The sequence below is a fragment of the Cornus florida genome, unplaced genomic scaffold, assembly GCF_030987335.1.
Source record: "Cornus florida cultivar Cherokee Brave unplaced genomic scaffold, ASM3098733v1 CherokeeBrave_3.0.0_Hap2_Chr09, whole genome shotgun sequence".
Taxonomy (NCBI): domain Eukaryota; kingdom Viridiplantae; phylum Streptophyta; class Magnoliopsida; order Cornales; family Cornaceae; genus Cornus; species Cornus florida.
The window spans coordinates 71,685,652-71,702,995 of record NW_026775579.1 but is presented as its reverse complement, the minus strand read 5'-3'; the positions used below and the strand labels follow the sequence as shown (position 1 = coordinate 71,702,995).

Genomic DNA, 17,344 nt, shown 5'->3' with positions numbered 1-17,344 from the left:
CCGAAGTAGGGGAGTAGTTGGTATGATAAATTTTTTAATGGACGGAGCCCGTCCCAATTCCGCCCCGTTGCCATCCCTCTGCCGCTTTCTAGAACGAGAAAAAAAGTGAGTGGATGTAATTTATGATTTTTAAAGCTAACTATATACTAAAAAAATAAAAATAATTTAATAATTTACTTACCTAAATGGGATGAGACGGTACGGGGTGATCCCCCAACCCTGCGCCGAACTCGCGCATATTTTCATAAATAAAAATTAGCCCAACCCAAATAAACTAAAAAGTTTCATAAAATCTTTTTAAACGGAATAGAGTGCGGCTGGTACCCGTCCCACAAGACAAATTACCATTCCTATTCACCCGTGTTAGAAGATGATGATGATGATTATTATTTTGGAGCTTTCGTTATAAGCAAATCAACCAAATAGTAGTTAACCTGTTATAAGCAAAATTACTACATGTAATGGTATTATGTAACAATGGTATTATGTAATAATGTTCTTCTCCATGTCTTGTCTTGTTATATCTCAACATTTTTCCATCTTTGACATATAATAATGTTTCTTCTCCATGTCTTGTCTTCATATATCTCAACAGAGTTCTGTCCTTGGCAGATTGGGACAATTTTGGATCAGGAACCGTTGGATTAATAAGACAATGACAAATTGAAAGTAACTCATTTTCCCTTGAAACCAAAAAGTTTAAGTCAATAGAAAAATATCAATCAGCACTTAAACTCTATCAATACTTTTATTGTCGTCTTGTGGTCTTTCTCATTTTATAGTCTATTATTTTTCTCCTTTCATTTCTTTCCTTGATTTTCTAGTGCAATAATCAACTGAAAAAAATTCACGGGACACACTCACAGTCATCAAAATTATTTTTGAAGTAATATATATATATATATATATATATATATATTTAAAGTGAAAAACTTAATTAACTATCCATCCAAATAAAAACGATAAAAGATATTTCTCATGTGACAAATTAAATAAATTATATTAAAGGATTTGAATGTACACACTTGTTCATAGAAATAGGCGCTTTACTAACAAGGTCATTGAATAATGCCCCTTCAAATCTTATTGTTTAATCATTCAAATTTTATTTTTATTTTTATTTTTATTTTTATTTTTATAACATTATTCAAATAAAATAATTGAAATAATTTGGTTGATTCAACATAATATTTGGCTTAAATATCCCATCTCAAAGGTTTTTTTCCTGTCAATTCTTTCTTCTTAATTTTTAATTTTTTTTACAGCTTGATGCTTGCAAGATACTATGAATTAGTGACGAGAGTTTAATGTAGGACCAAGAAATGGACAATGATGAAACATCAATAGTCTAAATAATGTAGGCCACTTGCTGTATTAATTCACCCAGCTACACATATAATAAATACACAAATGTATATGAAAGTAATGTATTAAAACTTAATTCCTTTATATTTTGTGAATTACTATTTTTTCCGATAGCCTAATAATTTATTTAATTATTGATTTTATGTGTCTAGCCCACATAATAAATTTATATGTTTATGATATTTTGAGAAATTATTATTATTATTATTATTATTATTTTTCCCAATTTGTTCAAAGAACCTCACCATGTGATACACTGACACCAATCATTATTATAATATATATATAAAATAAATACAAATTGTTCATGAATTTAAACTGGTCAAGTTAAGTATTGTTGAAGTCTTATTTATCAAATACTAATCTGATTCCAATAACGTGTTCGAATTGAATTGGTAAACGATAGATTCTCAACTAATCGAAATTGATATGAAAATTATATTTTAAGATTGTATATCATTCTCTCTCATGTCTCAGCTTTTTTAGCTCTCAAAAAGTTTTTCTCCTTTTATGGCCTTTCGATCTTTCTTTCTCCTGAAAATTTTGCGTTATAATCCATAATTTACATAAAAATCTTTCTTTATAGCTATTAGGTATCTCACTCACTTGCTCACATGCTCTTTCGAAACCCAACAAAGCCGGAAACTTCCTGTACCAAGACAACCTCTTACTGTTTCTCGTCATCACTTTCCCACGAAACAAACAACATTTCTAAGGTTAGTCCTAGTGTTTATATCACCCAATTTGATTCTATACACACCCAAAATACTAATTTTGTTTTTCAATTCAAACTTATAAACACAAACCAGTACTTTTCTGAAGTGTACTTTTTGATAGCTTGTAATTTGTTGTTTGTTTCTTAAATCTTGAAGAACTGATAGGGTTTAGTTATTGTTCGCTGTCATTTTCTCTTTACACTGAGGCTTAATGGTCGTGTAGATATAGTTCCTGTATCTATTGTTGTTGATGTTGTTGTTAAGCTGTGTGCGTGTGTGTTTTTTTTTTTTTTTTTCTATTTCGATTCAAGTTTGCGTGTAAAGCGCGAACGTATTCGAATTCAAATTTGGCCTCAGCAAACGTTCTACGCGTGGTTTTGACTAGTGGGTTTGTTGTTTGGTTGGTATATAGATAGAGTACAGCTTGAATATATATATTTATTTTTAATGGATTTTGTATTTCTTTTATGTGACACACATGTCCTGTTTTCACATTTTCAGCTCTACTCTTTGCCTTAGTCGCGAAGTTTGAGGTCAATTACTATTCTTGAAGAGTATTAGCCTAAGGGGTCTTCTGGGTTTGAGTTTGTTTTCAGCTATTCGGCTTGTTCGGTTATCACACTGAGTAAATTTGGATTTTAAGAACTGTTCTCGAAGGGTTTTGAAAATTTGGGGGTTATGATTGTCTTGAGTTTGTTTGCTTGGGCAGCTTTATTGTTGATGAATTCGTGAATTTGGACATTGAGAATTGCTACTGGGGTGATTTTGGAGTTATAACTCTGGTGGGTTTCTATTGCTTGAGACCCATCAGATGAAAATGAATAGCAATGGGATTGCAAACTCGCGGAAAGATTTAGAAAAGGGGGATAAAACTAGCCGGGAGGTGCAGAATGGTTCTGGTGAGACTGATGGTGTTGATGGATCAACAGAATTGGCAACGAAGTCTGTGGACAAACAATTTAATGCTGGTGTTTTTGAAGGGGCTGAGGGTCGGAGTACAAGTTCATTTGAATTGGAAATTAAATCTGCAGACCAACAGTTCAATGCTGGTTCTTCTCATGGGGCAGGCAATCAGGGGACAAGTTCATTGTCAATGGAAACTAAGTCTTTGGATGAGCTGTTGGATGTGGGTTCTACACATAGGGCAAGCTCTCAGAGGATAAATTCGTTGCGGCGTTCATCGGTTCTAGAGATTTCTCAATCGAAAGATTCGCCCGCCAGTCCTTCTCAAGCAAACTTTCGGAAGGGTTAGTGCTTGACAATTTTTGTAGATTCTTTTGTTGTCACTAGAACCAGAGGCCTAAACTTAGTTTGGCACTTGAAATAGTTACAAAAGTATTTTTTATGCATTAAATTCATCCTGAAAAATTTGCACTCCTAATGCTGTAGTAGAGTTGCCTCACTTAAAAGCACCGAAAAATTAAACTTGCTTAACTTTTTCATACAATACAGAGGAGTTTTGGACCTTGGTTAAAGATTCATATGTCAGAATGGATGTAGGATTCATTTACAGGGCTTTCAGTAAATCTTGTGGTGCCTATACCGGAATTTGTTGCTTTAACACTTGTTAATCAAAAAGGAAGCCGAAGTAGTTGAGTCACTTATCACAGCTGCCTTCATCCCCGTCCGAAGGCATTTATTAAAAGGGCAGGGCGGGGCGGGGACGGATTTTGTAGAGTACTTTCGTAATTGTATTACGAATCTAACGAAAATAAATAATGAAACAAATTTTTAACTATGTTAATAATTCTTTTTCTCTTATGCGGATAAAAACAAAATTCAACTTCTCAATTGGAACTTTAGACTTTATATTATTGTAGGAACATCAAAACAATAAATAAAAGTTCTCAAATAAGAATAATGCAAAATGATATATATATATATTTCTAATTTTTTGATAGATAAGAAAGTTTTCAAAAAAACGCTCAAAAGGGGAGCGCTTCCAAAGGGGATATTTAGTGATTGGAATAGAATAAACTAGGATTTGCTTAATATATATATATAATATTATTGAATATAAAACAAATTATAAGGACGGAATTGTAATTTATCACTATAAATGGGGTGGGTGGGGCGACCTTTCCCCATCCCCGCCCCATAACCATGCGGGATTTTAATCCTAATCCCCATCCCCACCCCCACCCCCACCCCCACCCCAAAACCATTTAACCATCCCCATAACAGTCTAAATGGGGCGAGGCGGGGCGGGGTATTTTGCCATCCCTACATGTGACTGCAAAACATAGATCATTCCAGTTTCATCATACATTCTCTGTTGTCTACTGCTATGCCTTCTTTTTTCACTTGCTTAGGTTATTTTAGGTGCATTTTATGCTGCCTAAATTTTGAAATCATTCAATCACTTTGAGCATTGAACCCCCTTTTATCTATCATGCATTCGATTCCATTGTACAAATCCCATATCCGCAAATAATATAAACTTGCTGGAATATCTAGTATTTTGAGTGGGGCCTCCCTCTTGGTAACGAATAGTTTTGTGTTAGGAAAACAAAAAAACTAGAGAAGCAAGTATAATGATGACAATAACTACGAAACAAAAATTTTTATATGACAGACAGTATCCATGAGCTATTCACGTAGAGAATTTTGTTGAAAAAAATAATTGCTGGAAGGAGTTTGGGTGGGAATGCATCCAGATATTAAAAAAGAAAAAGAAAAAAAAAAAAGAAGCACTATTGCTGTACTCCATAAAATCCATGAGCATTAATCTCTCCGAAAGACAACAGCTACCTCCGATTTGTTGCATAACAGTTATATTAATGCCACCTAGTACACCTTAAGTCTATAGGTTGTAAACCAATAGTTGGAGCATTTCATACACATCCTCTTCTTAATACGTCTGTAATACTCGTTCTTAAAAAGCTTTCCTATATGTAAGCTTGGTAGATATTCTGTTGCTTATAATGGTGTAGATATATATATAAGAAAATAAACCAGCATGCCCTATATTTCGGGCATATTCAATATAGTCATGTCTCACATTTGGGTTTGATACCTAAGTTTATCTGGTCTATTTCATGGTGCATGCAAAATGTGTTTCTCTGCCGTGAAAGTGCATGCAGTAAAGAAATGATGGGAATTTATTTATATTACTGCAGCATTTACTTGTTAATAATCTTTTGGTCCTGCAAGGACTTGGTAGGTAATCCTTGAAATACCACACCGGATGTGCACCCAGGTCTGAATATAAGGCATTGGAGAATTTATCAACAATTCATGTGATATCATCTATCGATGGCATTGTCTAATGCTAGGCAGTTAAATGGTTGTGATTATTGTGAACCTCAATATATTCTAATTATTCAAGCCAATCATATTCAGTTAAAGGAGGGAACTTTGCAACTTCAGTTTCAGTCTAATTTTGAATTTTCAGGAAGTGGACATATTATATCAAATTTAAGCAAGTTTATGTCAATGAGCAGGTGAGACTGTTATTCATCATACGGTCATTGGTATTAGTTGCACCTGCTAGATGGTGGGAATTATCAGAGATATTATAACAGGACATGATTATCTGCATTTTTCGTACAGGAATTTTTTGTTGAGAACTTTAAATGTAATTTGTGAACAATTGTTTCTTTTTTTAATAAAGAAGATCATTAGAATATTTGTAAGTATTTTTGAAACTTCCCTATTAACCTGCATAAGAGAGAAAAAGACAAAAAAAATGTTGGAAGCTTTACAGTTGTGTGAAGATTTTTTCTTTTAATACCTTGGCACTATATAGAGCCCTGGATTCACTCTTGATTTAGCTAGGAAAAAAAAAAAAAAAAACTCACCATTCCACCGAAGCAATGCAGTAGATTTTATACCAATCTCTGTTATTGTCTGTCGTCGTAATCATCATCATTTTGTAGCGTCTTTCTCATTTTATCTTATCAGGATCAACCATTTAACTGCCATGCAGCCTTCTACTGGCTGACAAAGAGCAGTTTTTTCGGTATAAAATTCTTCACTAGTTACTTATTTACAGTGTCATCGTGTTTTCATTTGTCTTAGAAGCTCAAAGATTGTTAATGAATTCAATTGTTAAGTAAAAGGTACACAACTTGCTTTCTGACTATAGTCTACATATGCCAGTATATGAACCATGTTGCCCATCTTGTTTTGAGGATGCGAATTTAGATCTGGACATTCAACTTGAGTTTTGCACGTGTCATCTTGAACTAGTGCTAGTTGGTTTATAGTTGTTTTCTTTTTTGGTGTAAAGTTGATTTGATATGTTTACTAATATCATCCATTTTTATTCTTGAAGGCTTGGATCATTGCATCACGGCTCCTGTGGGCACTCACAAAGATTCCTTGATTGAAAGCCTTGATCTTGGATTTTATAGGTCCATGACTGAGAAGAGGGAGAGTTCAAGACATGACCTAAAATTGGATAGACTAACAGAACGTGAAAAGGTGAATATCAGAATCACATGCATTTAAGCATGGGTTTGAACACTTCCACCTGCCTATGTGTTAGAACTCATCTTACTTTACAAAATAAAACATATACACATATGTAAATATAATTTGTGATGCACATGCATATCTGTCATTAGTTTATTTGTTTAGTTTCATGATTTGTTCAGCGATTTCTTCTTGGTGTATGTGTGTTGTCATATGCTCTCTGTGTTGATTGGTTTGTGGGGTTGACCTAATCTCAGTGGTATGAAAATCTACACCACTTCAATGTCTAGTGCCTACACAAGAATAATACCATGTAAACCGTAATTGACATTATTACTTAATGTAAAAGCTGAACCCCCATTTACTAGATTTTTAACTTTCTTGTTATTGTCTAACTGAAGATCAGCGAAGTGTTTTATATGATATGCTGCGTTGTGTAATTTTGTTCAAGCCTGTCTTTCTCTGACGCACTTTCTTAAGAAAGTTATCACTTAGGCTTATCTTTTTGTTCCCTTTCAGACATTCTGTGTACTTCATGTATTATACTTGTCACTGTCTCGCTCATAACTTTTTTATTTTTTATTTTTCCTTGTTTTGTTCTCAGAAACAACTCATTGTGAACCTAGTAAAGATCCAAAATGATGGGACAGTGGAGGTTGATCTAACGAAGGGTGCACCTGTAGCTTCCGAACTGTTAGAATTTCACTCCTTTGAAGGGACGCCTACTAATATCGATTATATTACCACTGAGTTCAACAAATCAATTCCAACTCTGAAAATTACAATGCTTATCGTTGGAACGAGAGGAGATGTTCAGCCTTTTTTGGCTATTGCAAAGAGACTTCAGGCATGTTTGCTATAAATCATTGGTTTACCTAAGTGCTTATTTACAATTATATTTTTACTCAATTGTCATAATTGTCTTCATCTTTCTTATCGTTCTTGGGTATTGTTTCACTTCAATATAATCATGTGAGGGCTTGATAACCAACTCCTAACAGTTTAAGCTTCGGGGCAAGTAGTTGTCTAACTTTGTGTCAGAGCTTCGATTCTGGTAGATGTTCTGTGTTACATGAACTCTCCTGTGCACATCAAGTTTACCATGTTGACATGACGCTACATACGCTGCACAGGAATGGGGATGAAATTGTGACACACGAACTGAAATCTGACACGTCGACCCTCTACATGTGAATATGTGATGATGGGAGGAGAAGAAAGAACTCAAATTTGCTAGTAGAGAACCATTTCCCATATCACACATTGGGAGTTAATGCAAATTATTCTCTTTCGTCAAATCCCAATTAATGTGAACTCTAACAGAGTATAATTTTAAAAAACAACAATATCATACTTTACAATATTATATGACATAAAATTTAATATACATGATTATATTATATAACATATATTTTAGATATACACGATTGTTTATCTTACCCAACCTTTCGACACATTTCAATATATCAAGTCCTTGTATTATGGGATTTTGGGTCCAGGTAGTTCCAACATTAGGCACACACTTGCAACGATTACACATATCAGAATCCATATAATAGTTTGGATTCAAGTCTATCTGTTTGCATTTGATCATCCATTCCACCTGTTTGTGTGCACTATGTTAGTGCAAGATGTAGTTTAATGCAAGAGGGTATGAGAACTTGATACATATTGTTTGACCCATATTTTAAAATAGCCTAAACTTTTGAGGCAAGTGGTTGTTCAACTAATCAATATATTGCTGCTGTGTATATGCTAGCGGAGCTATTATTTTGTTCCTAACCTTTATCTCATACTTCAAAAGGATGTGTACTCATTGTATTGTCATCTAATCGTCTCTGTGTATGAGCACAGTTATTTGTTGATGGTATAAAGTATTATTACTAGAAATTTCATACTCAGTATTTGTTTTTGAAGGATTAAGTACGTTCAATGTAATCTTCCTTTTGTTATTTGTGGCGAGTCATTGTTACCCAGGATTTTGGTGGGGGATTGTCTATGTAAAGAAATTTCATTAAGTTCCATGGGGCAATTAATGCCCTTAAGGGATTTCGTAGTATAAAATATTATTATTATTATTTTTTGATAAGTAAAATTTTATAGAAAGCGCTCAAAAGGGGAGCGCATCCCAAGAGAAGAACAAAGGGCTAGCAAGAGCCTCAAGCCTTCAAAGAGGCCAAAAAACGACAATCTCCTCTAAAGATCTATAATTTCTCCTTGAAACCCAACAAAAAAGAGTGGAAATAATTTAGAATTTAAGAAAAGAAATGGGCATCTCCTTCCCATCAAAACACAAAGAGGCGTAGCCCTCCAAGCATCCCAAATATGAGCCTCCACAAAACAGCCTCTTCAAGCCTCAATCAACCCTCCAACGGATCTAGGCATCACCCAGAGAATCCCAAAAAGACCAAACATCAAGTCCCAACATTCCTTGGCCATGGTGCAGTGTAAAAGAAGGTGATCCACTGTTTCCTCGTCTCGAAGGCACATAACCACCACCTGATTTCTCCTTTTCAAGTTGTCCTGGGTTAAAATCTTTCCCAAAACCGAGGTCCAAGCAAAGAAGGCCACCTTGAGAGGAGCCTTTGAGCGCCAAACAGACTTCCAAGGAAAAGGACCTCCAGGCTCCTCCGTGAGGCACCTGAAAAGGGACCGAACCTCGAAACGACCCTTAGAGTTGGAAGCCCAAATCCAACAATCAGAATCTCCAACCCTAATCCCCTGGCGATACAACAACTCCAAAAAACGAATGGCATCCTCCATCTCCCAGTCCTGAAAATGTCGCCTGAATCGAACATCCCAAAATAGGCTCCCGCTATCAAGATGATAACAGTTGACTACAATGGCCTGTCCATCCGAAGCAATCCTGAAGAGACGAGGAAAAGCAATAGCCAGAGGAAGGTCCCCACACCAGACATCCTCCCAAAAACTGATCCTCTTACCATCCCTGAGGCGAAAGTGAACATGTTTGGAGAAATCAGCCCACCCTTTCTGAATGGACTTCCAAACCCCCACTCCCCTTGGACCGCGAACCTTTATAGAGCTCCACCCACCTCTACTCTCCCCAAATCTACTAGCAACAACCCTCCTCCAAAGCCAATGCCTCTCCACCCCAAATCTCCACAACCATTTTCAAAGAAGAGCTTTATTGAAAGGCACCAATTTTCTAAACCCCAAACCTCCACTCCGAATCATCCTGCACACTTGCTCCCACCGAACCAGATGAAACTTGAATTCCTCTCCTTCCCTGCCCTCCCCCACCCCAAATAGAAAGTTACGCTGCAACCTCACAAGTCTCTCAGCCAAAGAAGAGGGAATCTGGAAAAGAGAGATAAAATAAGTGGGAAGAGAAGACAGGGTGCTCTTAATCAGCGTAACCCGGCCACCCTTGGAAAGATACTGTTTCTTTCAATCTGCCAGTCTCCTCTCAAACCTCTCCACAACAGGGTCCCAAACGCCCACATACCTAGAAGGAACACCCAGGGGCAACCCTAAATAAGAGATAAGGAAAGAGGCAGTACGGCAACCAAGAATATCAACAAACATCGCAATCTCAGGGACCTCCCCAACCGGCACCAAGACGCTCTTCCCAACATTCACCTTAAGGCCGGAGACAACTTGGAACCAGATCAAAACTCATCTCAGATATCAAAGCTGGGACACACTCGCATCACAAAGAACCAGAGTATCATCTGCAATCATCAGGTGGGAAATCTCCAACTGAGAAGCAGCATCCCTGCCCACTCGGAAACCTCTCAGAAAACCTAACTCCACGACCCTTCTCATCAATCTACTAAGGGCCTCCATCACAAAAAGAAACAGAAAAGGGGAAAGCGGATCACCCTGCCTCAAACTCCTCGAGCTAGAGAAAAAACCGGTCGGATCACCATTAGTAAGAATCGAGAAACGAGCACTGGAAATATAGAAATGAATCCAATTCCTCCAACGAACACCAAATCCCATCCTCTCCATCAAGTAGATAAGGAAGCTACAATTCATATGATTGTAAGCCTTCTCAATGTCCAACTTACATAAAACTCCCGGGACCCCGCTGCTCAATCTGGAATCCACACACTCACTAGCAATAAGAACTGAATCCAGAATTTGACTGCCTCCCACAAAAGCATTCTGAGCATTAGAAATGACACCATCCAAAACCTTCCTTAACCTAGAAGCAAGGATCTTGGCAATCAACTTGTAAATGCACCCTACCGGGCTAATAGGGTGAAAATCCCTAACGTCCAGCGCCCCCCCTTATGATTGTGCGCAGCCTTTGGGGTGGGAGATTTGTGGAGTGGCTTGCTTAGGATGCTATCTGTTCTTCGGGTGGCATCCTTCTTATGTGGGATAACAGATGGGTGTCTTTGGAAATTGGAGGACTCTCAGGTGGGGAGATTCTTTGTTTTTTGTGTGCTCTCTTTGGTGGAGGAGTGCTTCCGTTGGGTTTTTTTTGGTGTTTATGGGCCTACGGAGGACAGTGTGCGCCATTTGCTCTGGGAGGGCTGGGGGTTATTAGAAAGAGGTGGTCGCTTCCGTGGTGTGTTGGAGGGGATTTCAATGTTGTTCGCTCTCCTTTTGAGAGATCGACGGGGGGTAGGTGGACGTCAGATATGGAGTCCTTCTCGGAATTTATTGATGATTTTGGGTTGATTGATCTACCTTTGGAGGGTGGCCCATTTACGTGGTCTAGTGGTCGCTCTCCCCCTACTCTTTCTTGGCTTGACAGATTCCTTGTGTCCGGGGATTGGGAGGAGGAGTTTTCTGATGTGATCTAGGCTACTTTGGCCCGTCCTATCTCTGACCATATTCCGTTGATGTTGGATTGTGGTGGTTTGCGTAGTAGACGCTCTCCTTTCAGATTCGAGAATATGTGGCTTTGAGCTGAGGGCTTTCTCGAGAGGGTCCGTATTTGGTGGGGGGGTTATGGGGTGGTTGGCTCTCCAAGTCACTCTCTTGCAAGTAAACTGCGGCTTTTAAAGCTATCAAGATATGGAACAAGGAGGACTTTGGGAATCTTGAGTGGAGAAAGAATCGGGTTTTTTTTGTTCTAAGATTGCTGCTATTGACCGGATGGAGGGTCAAGGGGTTCTGGTGGATTCCTTGAAGGCTAGAAGGGTGGAGTGTCAGGCAGAGTTTGCTGAGGTCGCTATCATGGAGGAGATTTCGTGGAGGCAAAAATCTTGAGCTTTGTGGCTTAAGGAGGGTGACAGTAACACGAAGTTTTTTCATAGATTGGCCAACGCTCATAGAAGGGGCAATCATATTGGAAGGATTCGGGTTGATGGGGAGTTGTTATGTAAGGAGGAGGAGGTTTGTAAGGGCATTGCTGAGTTCTATGCGAAGTTGTTCACAGAATCTGCTAGATGGAGGCCCTTGCCTGAAGGGCTTCAGTTTGACTCTATTTCTAGTGAGGAGTGCTCTGGTTTGGAGGAGTATAAAATATTATTACTAGAATTTTCATACTCAGAAAGAATTTGTTTTTGAAGGATTAAGTAGTTCAACAGAATCTTCCTTTTGTTATTTGTGGCGAGTTTTTGTTACCCAGGATTTTGGTGGAGGATTCTCCATGTAAAGAAATTTCATAAAGTTCCACGGGTCTATTAATGCCCTTAAGGCCCAAATCCCTTTAGTCAGTGCTTCAGCCTGCACAGCTCTTTCAAGCACTATTCTCATGCCTCAAGACTTGGCTTACGTGCACCTTTGTTGGTAGTGACTTGCGGGTTTTCGCCGTAAGGAATTTTTTAAAGTAAATTATTCAATATGTTCAAAGTTTTTATTTCCTCTAAAGGTATTAAAAGTCCTTAGCCAGTTGTTCTCAGGACTGCCCTAATGGTATTTTAAGGGATTGAACGACGGTGATCTACAGCTTACATTTTTGGCCTCTTAAAACAAATTGCTAGGGCCTGATTTGTTGTTGTTTTCCAAGTTTAATCTAGTTGTTCTTCTGGTTTAATCACTGAAACTTCTATAATTGGATTGATAGTTTGTCAAAATTGGTTTGTTCAATTACAAGTCAAAGAAACAAAATTTCTGCCTTTCGTTTAGACAGTTAAAAATTCAACTCAGCAAAATATCCATTTTTTTTAATTTATTTATCATGCTGCTCCTGTTCAGACCGAAAAAAATCCAAAATTTGGGCAGAGTAAGAAACGATAAAAATTGCGCTTGACAACCAAGGGCTTAGCCCCTGTAAAGCGACCTTGGGATGTAATTCCTTGAAAGAATGTTTTAGCACCCTCTGAAGGCCTAGAGGAGTCTTAACTAATATATATGGCAAAGAGAGTACTTGTACTTTTCAGATTGAAAGCAGGTTGGGCAGAAAGAATGAAATTTAAAGTTAATGGTCTAATAGTAATTGAGATTTAATATTCTTGGACCCTTTTCTCATTCAGTTCTTCATTGATTTATTTATTTATTATTTTTTGGAAAGCTTCATGATATTTACTTTTTTTCTTTCTTTTTAGAAGTAAAGCTGTGGTGGTGTTGTAAGAATTAAGAATTGAAGCAATTATGAAAAATAATTTCAGGACTCAAAATCACGTGATTTTTCTTCAATTTAGTCATTCAAAGATGAAGAATATACATTCAAATGATTTTCTTTGCCTGACAAGAATGCTGAAGATTTTCGTTTTTCAATTCTGAAACAATTCTTAAATGCCTTTAACTCTTCACCTCTATGACTCAAGAAACAAAGGATTGATCTTCTAGTTGGTGGGAACTAGATCTTGAGACCACTCACAAACTTCTCTCTAAAGTGCTTGAGACTCTAATGAGCTTGAGAGAATGATAGGCCAGATAAATTCTATTCAATCTCTATACATATTATGTATATATAGAATGCTATATGGGCTAGAGGTGGGGATCAGTAGAGATTCCTAATCCTATCTCCCATTGGACTTGGAATTTTTAAGTTAATTCTAACTCATTCCTAATCCAATTCATTATAGAAATAACCATTATCTTTCTGTAATTGCATTTCTGGATTAAGGAAACACCAAATGTTTGCAAATAGGCTCCTCCAATATCCAATATTCATAAGTAGCCCATGGGGCATTAAATGTGACACCCATGGTATACTTATATAATTGAGCACCCGTGAAAGGCAGTGTGGCGCACCAAAGCTCCAATGAAGGTGGCTTTATTTTGCTGGATGGTAGTTCTGTATATAACCTGAAAAGGAGTAGGAGGCAGGCTATTGTGAATTGGTGCTACATGTGCAAAAGGGATGAGGAATCAGTGAATCATCTCCTTCTGACTGTCTTGTGGTTTGGGATTGCTAGGCCTTGCCTCTAGGTGTGTTTGGTATTTAGTGGGTTATGCCTTTTTCCATGTTGTCCTTGTTCGTGGCTTGGTGTGGTCGTACAGTAGTGGGCCAAGTTTGAGATGCTTGGAGGGCAGTTCCTCTTTGCCTTTGGTGGGGCTTGTAGAGAGAGAAATAAGAGGTCTTTCGATGGCGAGGAGACTCCTATTGGGGCTCTTGAGTTCTCTAATTTCGTTATTTTTTTGGGTTTTGGGAAGGAATTGTATCTCTCTTGCGGAGTTTATGGATTTTGTGGATATGTTGAGAGATTAGGGACCCCATTCGGCCCTTGTGTAGTTGTTTGGGTTGCGCTCCCTGTTTGAGTGCTTTTCAATGATACTTTACTAATAAAAATAATAATAAATGAATAAAAAAGTCAACTCCAATTTCTCTTTTCACTCTGAATATTTGAGCCTAAATAGCCCAAATGTTGACTTGTTGGTATCTCTTGATCCTCAATCTTCAATACATTCCTATTTGTATTTTTAGATTTACCAAAGTTGCACCATATTTTCAATATTGTTCCTACTCAAGCAAATCCTTTAACTTGTAAAGTTCCCCTCCGAACCTTCAATTTAGCACTTACCCCCTCTCTAGTTTCGTCAATTAAAATAATATCATCAGCAACCAACATAAATCAGGGAATCTCATTCTGATTGTGTCTAGTTCATCCATAACAATGCAAAAGATATAGACTTAATACTGAACCTTGATGTAAGCCTACGGTAATTGAAAATTTATTTGTTTCTCCCACTGTCATTCTAATTATGGTCATACTTCCATCACACATATCTTTTATCATGTCAATATATTCTTTTGTGATTCATTTTCTTTCTGAAACCCTCCACAATAGTTCTCTAGATACCCTATCATACGCTTTCACTAAATTAACAAAAACCATATGAAGGTCTTTCTTCTTTTCTCTGTATCTTTCCATTAGTCTCATCAATGAGTAAATGTCCTATATTATTGACCTCCCTAACATAAATCCAATTTAATTTTCCAATGCTTCACTTTCCTGCTTAGTCTTTGTTCAATCACTCTATGAAAGCTTCATGGTATGACTTATTAATTTAATACCACAATAGTTGGTACAAATAATTTCAATCTTAGGATTACTGAACAAAAATTCTTTTCATAACAGACTTTTTCAAAACAAATAATTTTATTCAAAATCCATTTTAGCTATAAAAACTCGTATGTGGCTGCTAGTTTAGTAATTAACTCAATCAAATCAACTCAAGAGGATATTTAACTCTCATAGAGAGTGTCGAATTCCGTCTCAAGTTTTTGTTCCCATATGTCCAATGCTAATTACCTAAAATACAGTGGTATTGACCCAACATAAGTCTCAGATGTTGTTAAACCAAGGCAATTAATACTGAAAACTGAGTCCGTTGAACCTTTCAGGATTAAGAGCTTATTGCATTTAGTATAAGAGAGCACATCAGAATAAGTGACAGTAATTTGATATGTTGTTACTATCAATTCCGCTAAGTGTATTTCAAATACACCAACAAATTGACCAAGGATTATCCACTTTGATAATTGAGATAAATCACCCTTGCAAGACAACAATCTGTCTTTTAGAAGTGACGTGTATTACAATTTTGGAGACGAAATAAACCGATGGACTAAGTTCTATCTATATATGAACTATTTATAATGTAACTTGGGAACTTGCACACTTATAATGTATATACTGTATGTATTGAATTATGTTTTAAATTAATAAATAAAAAGAAATCCGTAAAAAAAAATAATAGTCACATGTCAAATGTCTAAATTGAATTGGTTTTTAGGGCAATATGTATCAATTTAACGTCTTGTCTTTTACTTTTTACACAGGCTCCCAATCACACTTTCTTAGTTTAAATCCCAGATCTTTGTGTTACATTTCAATATTGTAAATTATTGTGATGATAGGGAGTTGATACATTGTTATGCATGGATGCATCTTAGGCTTAGTTATTCAACTGTTAATCTTGTATTGATATTTTCTGCACTTGCTTTTTGTTGAATTCAAGGCTCATGGAAAGATTGGTAGGTTTTGAATTACAATAGACAGCTTTGTCGTTAATCTGAAATTTTGATAAAATAGTTATTGTTATTATACATTGCAGGTTAAGATTAGGTCCTTATGTCAATATTGTATGCCACCTGCTCCTATTTTATGGGAGAGACAGACCATTGTATTCACTTCTTAGCATTTTTCTTATTTTCTTTTTAAATTTCTCTTTCCTATTTAGTTGCGAAAACTGATTTTTGCATTTGCAGGAGTTTGGTCATCATGTTAGATTGGCAACTCATGCTAACTTCCGTACTTTTGTAAAGGCAGCTGGTATAGATTTTTACCCTTTGGGCGGTGACCCTCGAGTTTTGGCAGGATGTAAGAGGTCCTTGACATGCAAATTCTTTTATGTTTTTGTTTGTACATAATTCAATCATTCAGTAACTTTGTCAATAGATTGCTTTCTGTATCCATCCTTGTTCGTTTACCTGGATCTACTAAAAATCTTCTGTGGACCTTAAACACCTGTGGCATAATTCATTTTGTGACAATATATAGTGTGCTTATCATCTATTTGATGCCTTGCTCCATTTTGTAATGGTGTGGGAACTGTAGTATGTAGGGAAGCTGAAGTTTTATCTGACCAGATTTCATCTCGATACTTTACCATTGCATGTATCCGGTATCCCAGAATTTTGAGATTTATATCTCTCGAGACTCCAGTTATTCAATACTCAACCTGTTTTTAGAACATGTGGAATATGTTTGTTTTTCTCAAGCTTTTTCAACATTATTGAAGTGCAACCTGTTTTAAGAACTCCTGGAATATGTTTGTTTTTCTCAAGCGTTTTCAAGATTACTGAAGTGCCTTTTTTTCCCCCTGATATTTTAGATATGGCCAGAAATAAAGGTTTCATTCCATCATCACCAGGAGAAATATCTATACAAAGAAAGCAACTAAAGGCCATTATTGAATCTCTTCTTCCAGCATGCACAGAAGCAGATATGGAAACTGGAGAGCCTTTTAGAACTCAGGCCATTATTGCAAACCCTCCTGCTTATGGTGAGTTAATACCACTCCCCCACAAGCCAAAAAAAGTTTGTTTCCTTCAATTTTTTCACAGCAGTTAACCGTAGATTAACTTATATTATTGAAGTTTTGATTGTAGATCCTATTGCAGTTGGATTGCTTCCAAGTATTAGACTGAACAATTAATCACCTCCTAATAAGAGTTCTAGATAATATTAGAGAAACTTAATTAGGAGATAATTGCAAGGTTGATCATGGGTTTTGGCTAAATTTTTTTGTTTGAATAAATGAAAAATTTCCTCTTGGAAGAGCACAGAATAATAATCAAATGTAGTCACAGAATGTATTTTAAACTTATTTTAGTTTCTTACTTACCAAAAGTAGGGTTTAGCATCTCTAGAAGTAAAATTGAGAAGGTTTGGAATGGAGAGCAAGTTTCAAGCTGCAGGATATAGCTTTCTGAAACCAAAGTGAAAATAAATTGCCTTTTGTCCATAGCTTCTGTT

The 17,344-nt window shown here is 36.6% G+C and overlaps 1 protein-coding gene across 2 annotated transcripts in view; it reads left to right on the top strand.

Annotated features, from left to right (window-relative positions):
• The first annotated feature begins 1,858 nt into the window (after nucleotides 1-1,858).
• Nucleotides 1,859-17,344, top strand: part of LOC132274349 (sterol 3-beta-glucosyltransferase UGT80B1) — a 34,188-nt gene continuing 18,702 nt past the window's right edge. The window contains exons 1-6 of one of the 2 annotated variants that reach the window (XM_059775608.1): nucleotides 1,859-2,081; nucleotides 2,583-3,328; nucleotides 6,358-6,506; nucleotides 7,102-7,344; nucleotides 16,075-16,186; nucleotides 16,701-16,871. In XM_059775608.1, the coding sequence (XP_059631591.1) occupies nucleotides 2,893-3,328; nucleotides 6,358-6,506; nucleotides 7,102-7,344; nucleotides 16,075-16,186; nucleotides 16,701-16,871 (1,111 nt within the window). In that variant the 5' untranslated portion in view covers nucleotides 1,859-2,081; nucleotides 2,583-2,892. Of the gene's footprint in view, nucleotides 2,082-2,539; nucleotides 3,329-6,357; nucleotides 6,507-7,101; nucleotides 7,345-16,074; nucleotides 16,187-16,700; nucleotides 16,872-17,344 lie in introns of those variants that run through there. The other variant, XM_059775607.1, reaches the window with a different exon arrangement.